Source organism: Ambystoma mexicanum, chromosome 8 (genome assembly GCF_040938575.1).
Source record: "Ambystoma mexicanum isolate Mex_15411 chromosome 8, UKY_AmexF1_1, whole genome shotgun sequence".
Taxonomy (NCBI): Eukaryota; Metazoa; Chordata; class Amphibia; order Caudata; family Ambystomatidae; genus Ambystoma; species Ambystoma mexicanum.
Window position 1 is genome coordinate 327,413,133 of NC_090929.1, and position 18,923 is coordinate 327,432,055.

At 48.3% G+C, this 18,923-nt stretch overlaps 1 protein-coding gene across 2 annotated transcripts in view; it reads right to left on the reverse strand.

Moving 5' to 3' along the window:
• COQ4 (coenzyme Q4) overlaps positions 1-18,923 on the reverse strand; it is a 229,727-nt gene that overhangs the window by 177,425 nt on the left and 33,379 nt on the right. Inside the window, exon 2 of one of the 2 annotated variants that reach the window (XM_069609750.1) lies at positions 5,756-5,941. The exons of the other annotated variant lie outside the window; for it this stretch is intronic. Within the exon in view, the coding sequence (XP_069465851.1) occupies positions 5,756-5,941 (186 nt within the window). The remainder of the gene's footprint in view (positions 1-5,755; positions 5,942-18,923) is intronic. 2 annotated transcript variants of the gene reach the window in all.

Here is an 18,923-nt window from a genome sequence, read left to right on the forward strand (position 1 = left end):
TTTCCTTGCAGGCAAACCATACGCCTTTGGAAAGAATAACCGGTGCGAGTTTAGAAATAACACGGCCTATTAGACATGCCGATTTGCATAATAAATTCGAAATAGTATTATATGTTATGCGATCACTAATAAAACACTGGTGACCCATTCTGCCTTTTTTAATAGGCAGTATTACAGATGAAACTGCAGGACTAAGTTCCAACTTACGACAGCAGGTCACGCAGCACTCCAGTAAAGAGATTTTGAAGATTCACCTACACAGAGGTGTACTCCGTAAATCCTAGAAAAATCTTTTTTCAGGACCTTTTCACCCCTTTTCACCACAATAAGAATGTAAAGATTATTTATTATCCTTTCTGTGTTCCCTGTAAATAGGGTTCCAGACACTGGAAAACACAGTATACATCCAGTAGCCACGGCTCCATGGTCCTTAACAACATATGCCGACCACAGGTGGGTGCAGTGCGTAGGTTCAGTAAATTAACATATCTGGCCATCACCTTGAGACTAATTAAATTGGGAAAGACCGGTTCACAATGTAATATATGTATAATTTGTGTTTTAGATTTGGCATTTTTCATGTGAAAGGGGAACGAAATTAATCTTCCAAGAAAAAACGAATGTCCTGAAGATGGCCTAATAACTGTTTTTGACCATCGCAGACAACGATGTTACTCTAATAAGGGCCGAAACATATGTTGACTCAAAGGAAAATCTAATGTTTTTTCCGATGTCATGCATATTGTAAATAGTGAATATGCTCAAAGAATATGTAAACTGTAGAACCCCGAGTTTGTAAAACGTATTGAATGGAATGAAAGGTATGATTGGTGCATGTAGAAGCCGATTCATGTTTAAGATGTTTTTTTAAAAGTGAATATTAAAAGTGATTTATACATTTGTAACAAAGCATCCGGTCCAAATAATTGTTTGCCTACAGGTGTTTTATCTGCATAATTAGTAAGCGGTGACTGTATCCTTACCTGTGATTCGACAGGTCCACGAGAGAGGGGTAGTCAGTCTGGTTCGCACTTTTTCTCTTTAGAACCTCCCTTCCTACAGATCTGACCCACCGAGAACAAATAATTTGGGAGTACCCACTTATATAGCTAGCCTGTTGGGTGCCTGGCCTACGGCCTTCGGCCTTGTACCCAACAGTGTAGGCCTACGCCATACCCACCACAACGTAACAGAGCCATACAAACGACCATGTATGCATATACCAGACATAAGATAAACATAAGCACCAGCACTTCCACCCAACCACCAAACCATAAAGCAGGGATGCAGGCACACATGTTCCACTTACCTAAATACGGACACATATCACTGTGTTTGACACTGCTAGACACTTCCTATCACAAAGCATTATAAGCATACCAACCAAAGAAAACAATCTGCACAACATTGGGCCTACACCCAACACTCCACTACGTGCACAACATAACACAACCATGCAGGCGAACATGTAGCCATATACCATACATCAGAAAGGCAACCTATGCACCAGCACTTCCACCCAACCACCACACCATAAATCAGCGAGGCATACACACGTGTTGTACTTACCATAATGCAGAAACATTCACTATGTTTGCCACCGTGACCCACCTCCGATCGCAAAGCATTATAAAACATACCAACCAAACAACATTTACCGTGCTCCCAACACTCTACTACGTGCATACACGCAATGCTGCATAAGGCACTGTAACGCTCACTAATCTGGGCAATACACACTACACAAGCACATACAAGAACCAGATGCACAGTCACCTCTTATGGCTCTATGCCATTGTGTTGCCTGTGCAGCACAGTATGCGAGTGGCTGGGCAGATTCTCCATATAGCAAATTTCTCATGCTGAAGACTTCCTTGCATGGCGCAATGTGTAACAACACTTCCTACAGCAAGGGTCTTACAAGGGCCTAACCAAAGGAAACACAAATTGTCACATTCCCCCCCACCCCCACTGTGCAACAAGGCCCATCATTAACACCATACACTAATGTACGCATACCAACTCACTTCTGCTGTTCTACCAATTGTACAATGTCCTCCTCAACCATTGTCTAATACCCACCAACTTGAAAGGCATGCAGAGTAACAACTGCATCAATGCACTATGTTCGCATACCCAACAGTCTAGGCCTAGGCCACACCCACCACAACATAACAGAGCCATGCAGTCAAACATATAGTCATATACCAGACATCAGAAATGCAACATACGCACCACCACTTCCACCCATCCGCCACACCATAAAGCAGGGAGGCAGGCACACGTGTTCCGCTTACCGTAAAGCAGACACGGATTGCTGGTTTTGGCACCGCTACCCACTTCCTATCACTAAGAACTATAAGCATACCAACCAAAGAATACAAGCGTCACTACATTTCACCTGCTCCCAACACTCTACTACGTACTTACAACCAATGATTCATATTGCACTGCAACACTTACTAATCTCGGCACTACCCACTAGGCAAACACATAAGAACCAGGTGCACCGTGACCTCTTCCATATGTACACCATTCCGGTACTGCAGCCATGAAACACTACACGACTCGTCACTGCTGCATGTCCACCCATACACCGACAGTTGTAGACTGCTCTACCAATCACCTCACCCATGGTACCAACATTATGTGCACTGCAGCCAAAGCACACACACACACACAAAGTGACAATGTAGCACCTACTTCCAACCAGTGGACACACTTTTCACTCCTAGGGCTGCAGCTGTGCATCAAAAGGGCTACAGACGTACCTCACACAGCACACCATACTACGCACTATGTTTACATCCGCAAGTGTCCTGCAATGCATTGCCCTTCTGCAAATTTGCCTGCCACCACTTATCACAGGAACATTTACTGTGCAGCTGCCATGTCATTACGAACACTGCCTGCAATCACCACGCAGCAGTGTTGTCTGTTCACGTAACCGCAGATTGGCGGAGTATGAACTACTACCGCTGGCAAGGCAGCGTCTCCTTCAAATTAGGTACATCACATGACCATTTCTCACTCCCGCACCTTCTGCATCCCTTCTTCCCACCACCAAATAACATCCAATATGTTTCTCCGTCCCTTTCGCTGCCACATTGTCCTCCCATACAACATGCCGCTGTCATTAAACACTTAACACACATCCCGTGACCGCACACTGCAGTGCACTCAAACTTTTCACCGCTCAGCGAACAGGTAAATGGGACGCCGAAGCAGAGCCTCATCAGACTACTTTGAGTGCGCACACCAATACTTACAACACTCCCAGCCATGCTCACAATGCCTTACAGCCTTGCCACACACACCACAACACTATTCTCCCATAAAACTCGCAGCATTTCCTGAAAACATTGACGCAAAGCACGCTTCCCTCCAGCCTACCACATCCAATTTTCGCCGACATCACGTGTGCTGCATGCCAATCAGAGTGCAGTCCGCAGAGCGAACAGGGAAATGGGTCCGTGGAGCAGACCCAGATATTATTCATTTTTTGGGACGTACATTTCAGTGATTTGCAACAAAAGTACTGGTCGGATTTCCACCAAACACACAAAAGCACGCCTTCTAGCCCAAGCCCCCCGCTCCTACCGCAAATTTGGTAAAAATCCATCCAGCCGTTCGCACGCAAAGTTTTTACCTATTCAGTCTATGGGAGAAAAAAAAATATTGTCACCCCCCCCTACAACTTCGCCCCCCGCTCAACAACTCACCCAACTTGGCGAAAAAATTCAGGGCCGGCCATACACTTTTTTTGCAAAGTTTGGTGAGAATTGGTCCAGGGGGAACAAAGTTATAAGCCGCCGAAAAAATTGCTCTTCCTATGAGTTTAGCAACTTAACCATAAATACACGTCCGCTACCGATATATATCACCAACACATTTGACATGTGACCTTAACATGTGGTGTCAAAAAGAGGGCTATGTGGCATTAGGCTGCATTCCTGAAGTATTTGAGATTGCAGGTGGTATAAGATAGTAGCACCTGGATATATGTCAGGCTGTACCTTAATAATACATACCTGGCATGTGAGGCTATAACAGACATATGATGTCAGTTTATTGTGCACTACACTTTACATATTTTGGTAGCTCTTGAAAATGTAGGACAGCATTAAGCATATAACTGAAACGTCATGAGGCCATAACTACCAGAAAATGGTAGGGACTGGCCAAATGCAGCTATATCGGCGTATATGGGCTAACGTGTTCCTTCTGGGTTTACCCCTGTCCTTCAAACCTATTTGTTAATTTCAGGGTGACAATAAGCTGAACAGACTATGTCCTAACAATATCCATGATGGAGATCTGGGCCATAAATACATTTTAATATATGCATGAATACATTAGAAATAAAGAGAAAAAATACACAAAACTTATGACCATTATACTCCCCCCACCCCCACTTAAGTCTTCTTTTTGCCCCATGAGAAAACCCTGTAGGATTGTTATTCAGTTTAGGGCAAACATGATGGCAAGCTTTATCCAACCACTAACAGCCAGTGTTCCAACCAAGTGGTCCTCTCCACAGGTCGTTTCGAAGATACACTACTTTATAGATTAAATTGTATCATTCATCACGTAAAATATCAAGAATCGTCCCTCCCGTTCTACGCGTGTCAAAGCCAACTATTCCATATAACATCGACAAAAACAGTCTTCCTTTGTCTCTCAGAGTATTATCAGTCGACACTGGTACATGGAAACTAAAGCAAGGCATTCTCGGCTCATCCTCGCACGAGAAGCGTACACAATAAACAAATCTGCTTTCCATCGAGTTGCAAACATAGATGCATTCACCACTCGTTCACTTTAAATAATAAAATGCCTGCCCTACTGCACCCGATCATATCATGAACCCACCCACCAATGCCAGAACAAGGCAGCATCCTAGTTAAAAAGTGCTCAGATGCTAAAATAATATGTTGCATGCTTTACACCAATGTATTTAATGTTATCTTATTTAAATTGTTTGCGAATCCGCGCAGTCACTTTCACGTGGGTGACAAATGGGCGTTTGGCATCACTTCCTGTGCCGTTATCAGGAACAAAGTGTATGTGACCATTTCTTGTGATGTCTTTTGGCCAGCCCTGGCATTTTGACGACTTAAAATCCGTGATCTGCAACTCAGTTTGAGTGCAACTGTCTTCGAAAAATTAGCATTATTTGATGGGTTTCTAAACGGTACGACATACATCTATCAGGGTGCAAAATGTGCATTTGCCACTAGCCATTGGCTAGTGATATCTGACAATTGGCGAGTATGAAACAGTGTGCTGTTTGTATAGAATTGCAGTGGCATGTGACCTTTTTTATGACTGGCTAGTAGTGTGCAACGTCGGATGAAACATGTAGAAACATTTTAAATATATCCAACAGTATACATGCTTATTAGTACTGAAGACAGTGGCATAATGACTCAGTTATGAACTGTATGTGTTATCAGGAGCAGCTTTTTCTAGTTTTGGCCTTTAAACCAACACAATTCTGAATGCTGGGGTGCTTATAACCCTACTTACGATGGGATACGTTGGACAACAAATTCCAGCTTGCAAAGTGTTGTTGGCTAAGAAGCCAAGACTGGATTAATATGTTCCTGGTGACATAAGGCTAGCTGGTAACACTACTCCTACCAGAGGCGCTTTTAGCTTAAGGTAGATTGTCTCAATAGCAGTGTCACTAGGGTTTCCCCTTGGCCCTCCAGAATGTTAGTGTCCTAGGCTCTTGCTTCCACCCTCAGCTCACCGTGCCTGTAGGGGTCATATAGCGACATGGCTGCAGATCCGGCAGCTAGCAGTGCTTTCTGAAGAAGGTTGCTGGGAATGTGACCTGTGTACAGTTGGTCATATTGGTCTACTGGGCTCCCGCTGGGTGGTTTTTCCTCATCCCCTTCCTCCTCAGCCAATGCCTGGTTGGTTTGGTAATGCCGACCTGCCAAGAGATACAAAGAAGGGGACGAGTGAGCTGGACTTCTTGAGAGAAATCTTGATAATCAGAAACCACACAACCAGGTAGAAATGGGTCATGGAGAAGAAGATGCAGGGCTTCACACAGGCACAGACATCTCCCAAAACACAATCTCTCGGTGTCTATACCACAATGTCGCATACAAGGCATTTCACCTTTTTAAAGAGCAGGTGTCCCATTACCTTGGGGGCCCCTACTGTCTAATCAGAAACTTCAAATGCTTTCATTAAATGATCTTTTATCTCAACTCCCCCACTGGCTGCCTTTCTTTGTAATGCAGCAGATAGGAGCAGTACACCCAAGCGCAATTTTTAGAAAGTCCACATTAAGAACTGCATGCGGTCCTACCCCAGGGACTCCAAAAGAGTGTGCTTACATGTCAAAGACTGGATTAAAAATAGTAAAGGATCCTCTCTTTCAATATTTAGGGAGGTGGGGGCGGGGGGGGGTCTACAGCATTAAGCCTACTAATCCAACTTTAGTCCTCTGAACAGTTCAGGTGGTGCCCTTCGGTTATGGTATCTCATTCAGTCATCGGGAGGACTATTGAGAGAATTCGTGATGATGATAGAGCACACACAGGGAAAGAAACAAAAAAGATGTTCAACAATCGCAGACATGTTTCTCTTTAGTTTGAACTCTTCAGTTTAGGGTAGTAATAATGCTTAAAGTGCAACAAAGCATGAGGTATGGTCAATGCTATACATATAAATGCCAACATGCCTGTTGTCATTCGGGACATGCTCATCCAGTCTTACTTATTCTTCGCCTTCTAGGACATGTATACCGGATTTATAATGGAAAAGGCAAAACTACAAGTACCAGAAAGCAGAAAAAAATGTAGGCCTCGATGGGTATGCCCTCACAACCACTCCCACCCTCCCCCCCCCCCTCATGACAATAGGCACAGAGGTATGTACAATGATAATCAGAGATATAGGAGCTAAGCACAAAGGAAAAACATATGCAGTGTGTTTTAGAAAGGAAAACACATTTCCAGGATAATTTCTCACACCCCTCAGTCACTTCTACCCCTGAAGCCCATTTTCAATGGATTCCAACTTCACATTCAAAGAACAAACAGATCTCAGGGTGGCTTTGTAGTGCAACATTTATTATAAGAAAACCTAAAATGACAACTGAAAAAATACAAAGAAAGCAAACAAGACTTGATAAAGCACTTTTACCTGACACTGAAACATTACCTGTTAAACAACGAACACACAATTTGAGCTTCAAAGATGAAAAGAAAAAGCTCAGATGTCAGTCTAAATGTAGTGTCACTTTAAAAATAGTCAGACGAAATCATGTGCGTGTCACAGAAAGAGGCCCTGACATCATGTATCGTAGTCGCAGATTAGTACGTTCTCTTTTTTATTTGTATTTATTGAGAGGGCAGGGAGGTGAAATGCTTAAATAAGAAACACAAATAGGTGCAAACAATCGCCTGAGCAGTTATGTGCCTTACAAAATAACCTTTGTAACGGGGAAGAAGCAAAACAAGAAGGGAGAGGCGGAGCATAAACCTGGGACAAACAGAAACCTGGGACAAACAGAAGGCGCAACAAGGTCAGTTACCTGACCTTGTCAAGAGGGCAGGGGAACCTCTCAGCCTGGGGCGGGAGGCCAATCTGAGAGGAATCCCGAGCCAGTCCTACCCGATAGGGGACGGTGGAATTTAAGAGGACCCTCATTCCGGTCCTTGTACTTGAACAGTACATATTTATATCACCCCATATCACTTGAACCACATGCTTGGCAGGTTTCTCTCTCGATTTTAGACCCAGCATGAACACCAAAACAATGACCAGCGGCGAGAGCACAGCCTGCCAGCGTTCCATGCTGCCAACACTCCAGTGCTGGAGTAACTAGACCAGCAACGTGCAAGAGAAGCAGGTGGGGAAATATCAGAAAGCTCACATAGTTGCTGGGCCTGAAGCAAACCACTGACCAGTGCCAGTGCGCAGCAACCAAGCCGCATAGAAATCCCTAGACCACCATGGACTGGACGCACGCCACAACCCTCACCTCCCCCCCATCAGAGACTACAACTACCTTGGGGGAAGCCACACCAAGGCCTTTTAACACAAACCTGAACATTACAAAAAACATGCAGTCAGGCATATAGAAAAGGGGCGGGGATTCACCTGCTATTTAAAAGCCTCTCTGAATGCAACACCTCCAGTGCAGGGAAGGCAGGACCAGACTAAATAGGGACAAACCACCAATCAGAGGATGGGGGCGCAGGGTAAGGAAGCCCCCAGAAAGCAGAACATTGTGGGTTGTCCAGGTGAGGTCAGAGGAGTTGGCAGACCAAAAGACCACCAGGAGTAAGAATGACGGACTGGAGCGTGGAGGTGATATTTGGAGCTGGTGAGTGTTAAGTGGTACTGCATTAGTGAGCATGTAAGAAGAGCGAGTGATACTATTGTAGGGAGTGAATGGCAAGTGATTGAGAGAGTGAAAGGTGTGTGACTCGATTGGTAGTAGAAGTGTGAACACGCGAGTAGGAGTGTGGAATGGAACAGCAGTAGTAGTGTGGAGGAAGGAGCAGAAACATCAAAGGGTGGAAAGCAAGGCCTAGAAGGAATGAGGGACACTGATGTACAGAGGAGAAAGAGGCAGGGAGTAGAAAGAGTGAGGGTGGGCTGAGTGGGAAGTATGGGAATAGTGAGAGGGTAACATCAAACAGAGTGAGAGAAGTACCTGAGTGGGATAAGACAATGACCAAACTGGGTCACGTGTCTGAAAGGCACATCCTAAGATCACTTTTAGTCAACTAACAACTTGGTTAGTCGAGTAAGTCCCTGAGGGAGTTCAGACATAAGTAATCAGCCTTTAGGTTTTCCCTTCAAGCATAAAGCAGAGCAGAGACGGTAGGGAGAAACGTTTTATACCAACCTTGTGAGTAAGGACGCCTGGGTTAGAGAGGAGTTGGGAGAGAGCCCCAGCAGCCTGCCTGAAATTACAAGAAAAACTCTGGACCGGTCACTGTTAGTTGGAGTGTTCTTTGAGCCATCGGTGACAAGGACAAATTACAAGTAATTACAGGGGGAAAACAGTGTACCGTCACACATGTCCTTGAAAATAAGCAGTCTCCCTCAAAGAGTTCAAGGGTTATTTTTCCTTAAACATCTTAAGCAGTCAGGTCGTTCAATTCGAATATGAGCAGACTCCTCAATGTTATGCTGCAGAGCAGGGGAGTGGATGGGTACACTGCAAGGCCTCCCTGCCACGTCCTCCAGTGGTCTCCCCACATCCTTAGCCAAGGCTTCCCTATTGCCCTGGTTTGCAACTAGAGATAGGAATAGGAAAAATCTAGTGCTAGCTGTTATTGAGGTCCTCAAGGCAACAGCTTTATCCCTTTGGGTCACTCTGGGGATTTTCTAAAGATGCCCTAGCGTAAACACCCCAGGGTTGATGGGAAATGTGCCAATAGCAGATGCTCCACTTCAGTCTCAACCTCAGTCGCTCCCTTTAACGGTATCAGGTAATAATATCCCCATATATATGGTTGCCATAAATAATATCGCCGGGAAAATGTCATGGCAATATTATTTGGGTGACCATATATATGGGGACACGGGCAAAAAAAAAAGTTAAAAAAATGTTTGGGGGTTGCGGGGGTGTCCCCCGCATGTTCCATGCAATAATGGCACCACAAAAAACGGCCATTTTTCGGCGAGATTTTTGTGGCGACATTATTACATGGAACCCCTTTAACTCCTCTCTGATCTTACAATTCTCTCTATTCCGCCCTCCATGTCTCACTCCCTCTGGTCATCTACCATTCTCCCTCCTCTATGTCCACACTCTCCTCCCTCTTCATCCTTCTCTTTTCTACTCTCACATCCCCTTGCCCCCCCCCCCATCTACTGTACACTCCTTATGACTGTCCAGACTCCTCTCCTACACACAATCCCCTGCTCCCCCCCATCTACACCTCTTTACCATAAACTTAGCACACTCTCTAAGCCCATCTCTTGCAACCATCGCCCCCCCCCCCACACACACAACTGGTACCTCACTCTCTCTCGCTCACACAAATCCGTCACCTTTTTTAGGCAGAATCGTGTGCAGTACCCTTTGGGAACACTACACACAATTAAGAATGTAAGTGTAAGTACAATTTCACCTTTGGTACAAGCCTGTACTACACAGTAAAGTGGTAGCGATGGCTGAGCAGCCAGACTGATCTCAAGAGTAAAGTGAGCAGTAGAACAAGTTACGCAAAGGGTCAACAATTACAATGATTCAATCAAATACTTACTCAAGGTTTCTTGGTAAAAGAATATAATTTATTTACACAGTCAGTTTGAAATCATTACACTAGTAAGAGCAGCTCAATATCACACACTAATAAACCACAAATACACAACCGATAAGTAAATGAACAAGATTAGCTCCCCTGAAGTGGGAGCAAAATGGTACTTCAGATACATTCAAAAGGGGTCAAAAGACAAGGTTATAAGAAAAGACGGAACAAATACTTGCATAGGCCGGGAAAAGGGTTTCAGTAAACTACAACCAGCAATTCAGTTCATAGGCCTGGGCCAAAGTCAATGGCTCAGAGTCTTTGTATAGGATAGCACAGTTCTGGTAGTAAACGGTTAAGTCTTTGCCACAGAGTTTAGAAGAATTTGGCTAGGCGAAAAGTTTGACGAATGTTTAGGGAAGGACAAGCCTTCGAAGTTGAGAAAGTTAACACAAACTTTCGCAACAGCCGAAAAGATTTCCGGACCGCGTTTGCACAGTACCATTGTATTGAAGAGCTGTAGCTGAGGCAGTTGTTCCTGGCAGTTCGAGCAGATCTTGCTGTACCTGAGCTTCAGTCGTGGGGACAAGAAAGAGGACGTCAGGAGTTTCCTGCACTGCCCAGGGATGAGGCCAAAAGCTTAGCAACAAGTTGGTTTAAGGTGCGAGTGCCTTAAAGTCCACAAGCTACTTTCCTTCCCTCTGGCTATCTGGTTTTCAACAGCACGCTGATGAAAATTCGACTAGATGGGGACGGGATCCAGGTGGCTTGCGAGTTGGTTGTTCCCCCAAACTCAAGGGAAGAAGTTAACCTTGAAGGGCTTCTCTGTCGATGGAGTTTCAGGCAATTCAGACCTACAGCAGGGCTTCACCGGTGGTCCGGGAGTTGCAGCAGTCCTCTTCCTTCAGCTCATCTTCGGTTTTCTCGTTCCAGTGGTCGACTCTGCTTTCCAAATCCCAGAGACCTGCTTTTAAACAGTTTTACCCCATTCATTTAAGCCTGGCTGTCACTCACACAGCAGGGTGGCTGTCCTTGCCAGACAGCCAGCCGGCCAATCACGCCAGAGCTCATTCAGGTCTACTAGGAGACTAAGCACAGGGAGTTTCGGGCACCTCCCTCACATCCTGTCCACCACAGACACTCAGGCGCCAGAGGAGGGCTTCAGCACTGAAGCCCGCCAAAGGACCAAACCTGGTTTGGCACGCAGAGACAAACACAAGAAGGACCTTTCCTAAAAGAAATGGCGAAAAAAGTCGACCAGTGTCTATTTTACAGATAGGTCTTGAGCGCCATATTGAAAAACATGGCTGACCCGATTTTTAGCTACCGTTGTTCGCGGTCGGGAAAAATCATGGTAGTTTGATCTAAACCACTGCCACCAGCCATTTAAAATAGGAAAGGGTATCAATTTACTGTTAGATGAGTGTTTTGACTCAGGGGAAGCAAGGCTACCCCTCCAGCACTCTATTGGAAGATAGTGTGTGCTGGGTCATTTAAAGAGACTAGTAAAGTCAATTTAACTTTACATGCTCTGGGCTACAGTAGTCAGTCCCAGAGAAGGTATTTAAACCTTGGGAATGTGTGGCCAACAGAAAAAGACGATGCCCATGGAGTTGTTTTAAAACTCCATAACCAAAGAACACAAAAGTAAAACACACATCAAAATACATGGAAGAGTGGCAAAAAAAGGCTCACACTCTTCCCAGGTAAAAAAAAAAAAAAAATCAAATACTAGAAACCCAGCTATGACACCAACTCTTCACCACTCAGCTCCTCCAACCGTCCTCTGCCTGGTCTATCAGTCCACCCCCCTGACTCACCCCTGACTCACCCCTGCAACTCTCACTCTGCCTCTCATTCTGTCTCCTTTTATACTGTGACCATGCTGGCTCCCTCGTCCATTGGCTGCAGCACTTACTGGGCTCTAGGGTCCCATCAAAAGCTGTTCTTTCCCCGGGTACTGACTCACACAGGTGAGAGGCTTTAGAAACCCCTCTAAGCCGCTCCCTCTTTTCCAGCATGGTTTTGTTTGCAGTTCGATGGTCTCTCTGCTTGCTGACTGTCTGGAATTTCGTTTGTTCTTGCAATTTTCTTCCTGCGTCTGCATGTTTGGGTTCAAATTCGGTTTGGATTTCAGAGTCCCTACGGTCCCCCTGCAGTCTCTTCACACTCAGTTTGTTTACTGCTGCCCCACCACATGCTTGGGGTCAGTCTTGGGCCTCACTGGCCATATAGAGTACTGGGGGGCATTACCTGACAAAGAGTGGTACCATTAAAGACATTTATGGAACATGGGGGACTGGCCCCCATGCCCCAACTCCCACTCCCTGCAACTGTGACAGGGCTGGCTCGGGGTTTTATTCTCGTTAGCCTCGTAAGCCTTCTGGTGTCCCCGTCCTCCCCACACCCTTGACAGGGTCATCACCCATAGGGGGCCGGCTTGATGCCAATGGGTTAGTATGTTGGTTGTGTGTCGTCTCATCCCTGATGACAAGAGGAAATCTAGTCCATTCTCAGCCTGTTCTTGATTCTGTTCCTCAGACTCAGGACCGGGATTTCTTGGAGGCACCATGTTGCACTCTGGGAGCTGTAGCCTTGAAACAGAAAAGAGAACATGTGCCAGAATAGTTTTGAAGTCACCCCCACGCCCCCTACTCTGCAGCCTTCTTCGGCATTGGTTGAAAAGGAGGAAATCTGTCCCAAAGAGTACTTCTTTGGGTAGGCTGGGCCGGACAGTCATGGGGACTATGAGGCATTGTCGTAGAACCTGAATGTCCCCATTTGCCAGAGGATATAAACTGACATCCCTGTGAACACTGGTGCTTAGGGACAGAAGCCCTGGGTGGAGATCTTCCGGAGATATTAGGCTGGGCCCAATAGGGAGTTGATCGATATTCCTTGCCGGGAGGAGGTGTTTCTCGTCTGCCCCCCCCCGGTATACCTATAAGACCCGGGTCCTCTAAGGTTGCCTTTTCTCCCAGAAACAGAACATCTGCCAGACCTGCCGGCCGCATTTCCAGGTCTATTTCTGGAACTAGGGTTAATTCTTCCTGATGTTCGGGCCTCAGTCCGGCATGATAACTGCTTCCCTTTGCCAAATGCAGGATGGATCGGGCCAGAACCAATCCTGGTGAAGCGGTGCAGTTTTCTCCACTTGGGTGTTCACTAGGAGACTAGGTCTCCGCTGGGCCCTTTGGGTTCAATTCTCTGCATCTCTTACTGATGTTAAGGTAGGCTGACACTGCCTGCAGGTGAGAGATTTGGGGCCTGGGACTGCCATATACTGTGCCCCTGGGGGGCCCACTCGCCCGCACCCTCTGCGCACACCAGGTCCACGCGCGCTTTCCACAAAGAGGGCGGCCGTGGCCTACCAGGCCCTCCATCATTCACTCTGACTTGTGTGGGTGGCCCCCCCGGGCTTCATGATTCCGCGGCTCCTCCCGTAGGGGCAACCAATCCTCCCTGCTTGGCGTGGCTCATTTACTGGACACCCCTGCGGAACCCTGATACCTGTGTGCCGAATCACTGGATCCCTTTGACTGTGCCCCTGGATTGTGCCGCCCCACGCCAGCTTCACTCTGCCTGCTCTTCCCACGCTGGTGCTACCCTGGGCACTCCATCACCCCCTCTCTCATACTGCGCAGACACTGAGCTGGCCTTCACCGCTGGTTATCGCTACCTTGCCCTGATCTACCCGGGTGGCATGCGCTGCCTGTCATTCACCTTCCCTGGTCGGGGTTACTCGAGACATTTAGCCTGCCGCCCCAGGGTGAGCCTGCAACCCTTGAACCTACCGGGTCGGAGTACTGGTCGCCCAGACCCCTCACATTAAACGTCCCAGAGCAGACCGGGACCCGAAGATCCCTCTGGTCCCCCGGGACCCCACTGGTATACTGCATCATCTGCCCTGCTGTTCTGGGTGGGCCTTCAAATATGTCCGGCAAGGCTCGTGGGGCTAACAAGGCCGGGGCGATGGACAGGTTTGCTAAATCACTTGCCAAGCAGGATCAGGGAGAGGCCGTCCCCCCTCCGGACGAACCTGATGTACCCTCATGCCCTCCTCAACCCGACCTCACGACGCTAATGGAATCCATGGCCAAAAACTTTGCAGCATTTCACGAAAAACTAGATGATATAAATGCAAATGTCGCCTCTTTACGTACTAAGCTGGACCAACATGGCACTAGACTGGTTGAGGCCAAGACCAGGATCGGAACCACTGAGGATGAGGTACACGTGCTCCAAGGCACGGTCTCCGACCTAGTGAGGGACATGAAACAGGTCAAGGCGAAGTGCGATGACCTAGAGTACAGGTCCCGCAGGAATAACATCCGCATCGCGGGGGTTCCGGAGTCGGCCCTGAAGGGCAAGATGGAAATCGCAGTCGAGACCCTTCTGAGAGACCTGCTGGGGAATCCACAACTCTCACCTTTCTTCACCATCGAGCGGGCTCACCGCTCGCTGGCCCCGCGCCCCAAGCCGGGCGACTTCCCCAGACCAATCATAGCCAAGGTGATCAGCTACAGGGATAGAGATCGCATCCTACGGCTAGCCCGCGAAAAGGGGGAATTGAGATTTGAGTCCCAGACTGTTCGTATCTTTCCTGACTTCTCGGTCAATGTTCAAATGGAACGCAGGCAATTTAATGGCATGAAAAAACTGCTGCGGGAAAGGAAAGTGGAATATGCCATGTTATTCCCTGCAAGGAAGAAACTCACCCACCGTAATAAACTTTACTTCTTTACGGTCCCGGAGGAGGCGGTCAAGTTTATTGAGTCCCATATCCCTGTCCCTGATCCGGCAGACAATCCTGCTGACGAGGGTTGATTTGATCTGCCCTGCACTCATTACTTGAAGCATGTACTGAACCAATCCCACGCTTACCGCCTGTAATTTCCTTGTCATCTCATGTATTTTTCTCTTGTGCATCCATTGTCTGTCGTAAATTGATTTGAAAGCTTCACGAAACCCATACTGGCCACTAATGTGTGATATACCTGATGCGACAATTTGCTTGGGCTCTTCCATCTCAATGCCCCCCCCCGCCTAGGGCATCACGTACTTGTGGCCCCTCCAATACTTAACATGGTCACCGCTGCACAGTATTTCGAGTAGCCCATCGTTCAACCACCCAATCGGGCTCACGGCAGCAGCTCCCCCGCTGCAGCTGCAACGCCGAGTTTGGCTTGTCATGTTCACTGGTTGCACCCCTGTTGGGTGCTAGGGCTGGCCCTGCCCCGTTGGGCTCGGCACAGGTGCCCTGGAATTCTGGGTGGGCTCTTGGGCACTGCTTTGGTTGGGGGGGGCAGTGTGGGAGGGGGTGGGGACACTGTTGGGGTATTATGGCACAAATGGCATGACAGTGGTGGCTACATGTACAGCGCTAAGGGCCACTGAACTGATGGTCGGCATTTATGTAACATACTTTCTCGTACACTACTCGGATCCCCCCTTAAGGGCCACTGAATGGCTATTAGGCTAATGTCCTGGAATATCAGGGGGCTCAGCAACTTCACGAAGGCACGCAGAATCACTGCTTATGTCCAGAGGCACGGGGTCAAAATACTCCTCCTGCAGGAAACCCATGCACTCGCCCATCTCTCATCTTCCCTCGCCCCCTCATGGGGCTCCAACAAATACTACACAGTGTTCTCTTTGCAGTCCAGGGGTGTCCTCACTCTGATCCATAAGTCCTTGAAATTCTCCCTCCACACCAGCCACATTGATGCCCAGGGTAGATACGTCATCCTCCATTGTCTCCTGGCGAATACCGAATGCCTACTGGTCAACACATATGCCCCGTGTATTGATGCGCCCGACTTTTTCGACCACATCCTTGACATCCTCCTTAGATATGTTGGGGTCCCCATTATCTGGGGGGGGACATGAACCTTATTCTGGACACAGACTTGGACAGATCCGTTGTCGCACCTAGAACTCTGTCCAGAGCCGCGCGTCGCCTACATACACACATGATCACTGCGGGATTGGTAGATGCCTGGAGTGTACTCCACCCCCTGTCGAAAGAGTTCACGTTCTACTCTTCCGTTCACGACAGCCACTCCAGGATTGATCTTTTCCTCCTCTCTGCCGGGCTCATGGGCAAAACACTCACCACTCAAATTCTGCCACGCACACTGTCCGACAACTCCCCGCTCATACTGGACATCACCCTACAACCAGCCCTCCCCCACCACCCTAACTGGCGGTTCAAGTCAGACGCGCTGCAAGATATTATTTTCAAGGCCGACATCCTCTCAGACATCTCCCTGTACTTTGATAACAATAAGCGCCACAATACTACGGATGGGGTGAGATGGGAGGCCTTTAAGGTTTACATCAGGGGCATGTGTATCTCTAGAGAGGCGGGTGTCCTGAAGGACATTAGAAACTCTCTGCGCCGCTCTGAGACCAGACTCAAGGAGCTTGAGCGCGAATATGCGGCCACTCCCTCTCCACCCAAGCTCGCGCAAATACGAACTGAACTAGAGGCGTTTGAGGCCTATGCTCTCAGTGAGATACGCTATCTAACCTGACCAGTTGCGGCTCGGAAATATGGCGAGGGAGAGAGGCCGGGCCGTACCCTGGCGCACCTCACCCGTGTCGAGAGAGGTAGAGCATGGACTGACAGTGTAGTTGACAGTGGCGGAGTGCGACACTGGTCCGACCGCCCCATTCTTGATACCTTTGCAGATTTCTATGCGACCCTCTATGCCCGGCAGCCAGAGCACAGCCCACAGGACCTGGACCGTCTCCTGGACCGTATCCCAAAGTCCCTTATATCCTTAGCCACTAAAGAACAATTGGATGCACCCTTTACCCTTGACGGGATCACTGCTGTCATCTCTGCCCTGCCTAAAGGTAAAGCCCCCGGCCCTGATGGCCTAACTGCCGAGTTCTATCAGGCACATGTAACCCTCCTTGCTCCACGTCTCCACGAGGTCTGGGAGGAGTCGCTGAGTCTATCAACCCTCCCACACTCCCTCCGCGAGGCTGTCATCACTGTGCTCCCCAAACCGGGTAAGCCCTTGGATGAATGCGGCTCCTACAGACCTCTGTCCCTCATCAACACCGACACTAAAATATTTGCCAAAGTCATTGCAAATAGGTTCCTCCCCATCATGAAATTCCTGATACACCCAGACCAGAGTGGTTTTGTCCCTGCCCGTTCCACGGCATTAAACATTCGGCGGCTGTTTAACATTCTCTCTAGAATAGACCCTAGAGCCAATGCTGTGGCTGTGACACTAGATGCCCAAAAGGCGTTTGACATGGTCTTGTGGCAATACCTCTGGGCGGTGCTGGAAAGGATGGGCATCTGTCCATACATGATGTCCTGCATTAAGTTGTTGTACACTAACCCCATGGCCAGGGTCCTGGTTAATTCTCACCTGTCGGCTCCCTTTTCTCTCCACAGGGGCACACGGCAGGGATGCCCGTTTTCCCCCTTGTTATTCGCGATGGCCATCAAGCCCATGCCGGACAGCGTCCGGAACAACCATGTGCGCAAGGGGATTCACCTGCGCGATACCCCCAAAATTATATCATTGTATGCCGATGATGTGCTGTTATACATCAGAGACCCCTCAGTCCACCTTGACCCGATCATGCGCGAAATTATATAAATTGGCACCTTCTCAGGCTTTACCATAAATTACACTAAGTCGGAAGTCTTTCCCCTCACTCCCGCAACTTCCCAACCTGCATGCGAATTTCCCGTCAAGTGGGCACCCGAGGGCATCAAATACCTCGGGGTCCAGGTGTCCCTCTCAAAATCCTCGTTACTGTCCGAGAACTACGTGGCCGCTGCGAAATACGCCAACGCCAAGATGGAAAGGTGGCGGAACCTCCCCCTCTCACTATCAGGGAGACTGTCCCTCATAAAAATGATCATAGTCCCGAAGCTCTTATACATATTCACTGACGTCCCACTTTGGCCTGGGAAACAGTACTTTGCGGACCTGCATGCGGAGTGTGCCCGCTTCCTGTGGCATTCTGGGGCAGTGCGCAGAAAATGGCAACACATGACCCTACCTTATGAAAGGGGTGGCTTCAACGCACCTGACCTCACTCAGTACTGGATAGCCGCTCAAGCGCAGCACGCTACATATTGGTACCAGCACCAGGAACCCCCCCCCCCCCATGTTAAGCTCGAGACCCTGGCAACCAAGGAGATAAACTTCATGTCACTGATCCTCTTTCACACATACCGCTCGGGGGCCCCCGCTGACCCAGTGGCCTCCACTATTATGGCGTGGCGTCAGTTCTGAAGTCTGCCTCGGGTTCCCCCCGTATTACAAATGGCTTCCCCTCTGGTCGTTCCCGGGCCTCACCACCACACAAGATAAACTCCTCATGCGACACTGGTCGGAACTGGGATACAGATCACTCTCCGACCTGTTCCCTGATGGGAAACTCATCACCCCAGAAACCTGGAAGCCAGGGCACTCCAAGTCTTCATTGGAACTGCTCCAATACTTTCGCCTCCCCTGAGGTCTGCTACATTTCCAATTCTGCAGGGGCCAAAGGCATCGTCTCCGCCCTATATAAAATGCTAATGGCGCGTGCTGTAGAAGCCCCCCACACTGCCCGAGAGGGCTGGAACCGTGATCTGGGATTAGACATTACCGATGAAATGTGGACTAAAATGTGCATGCACACACGCAAGGTCTCTCTTAATTCCAGAGTTAG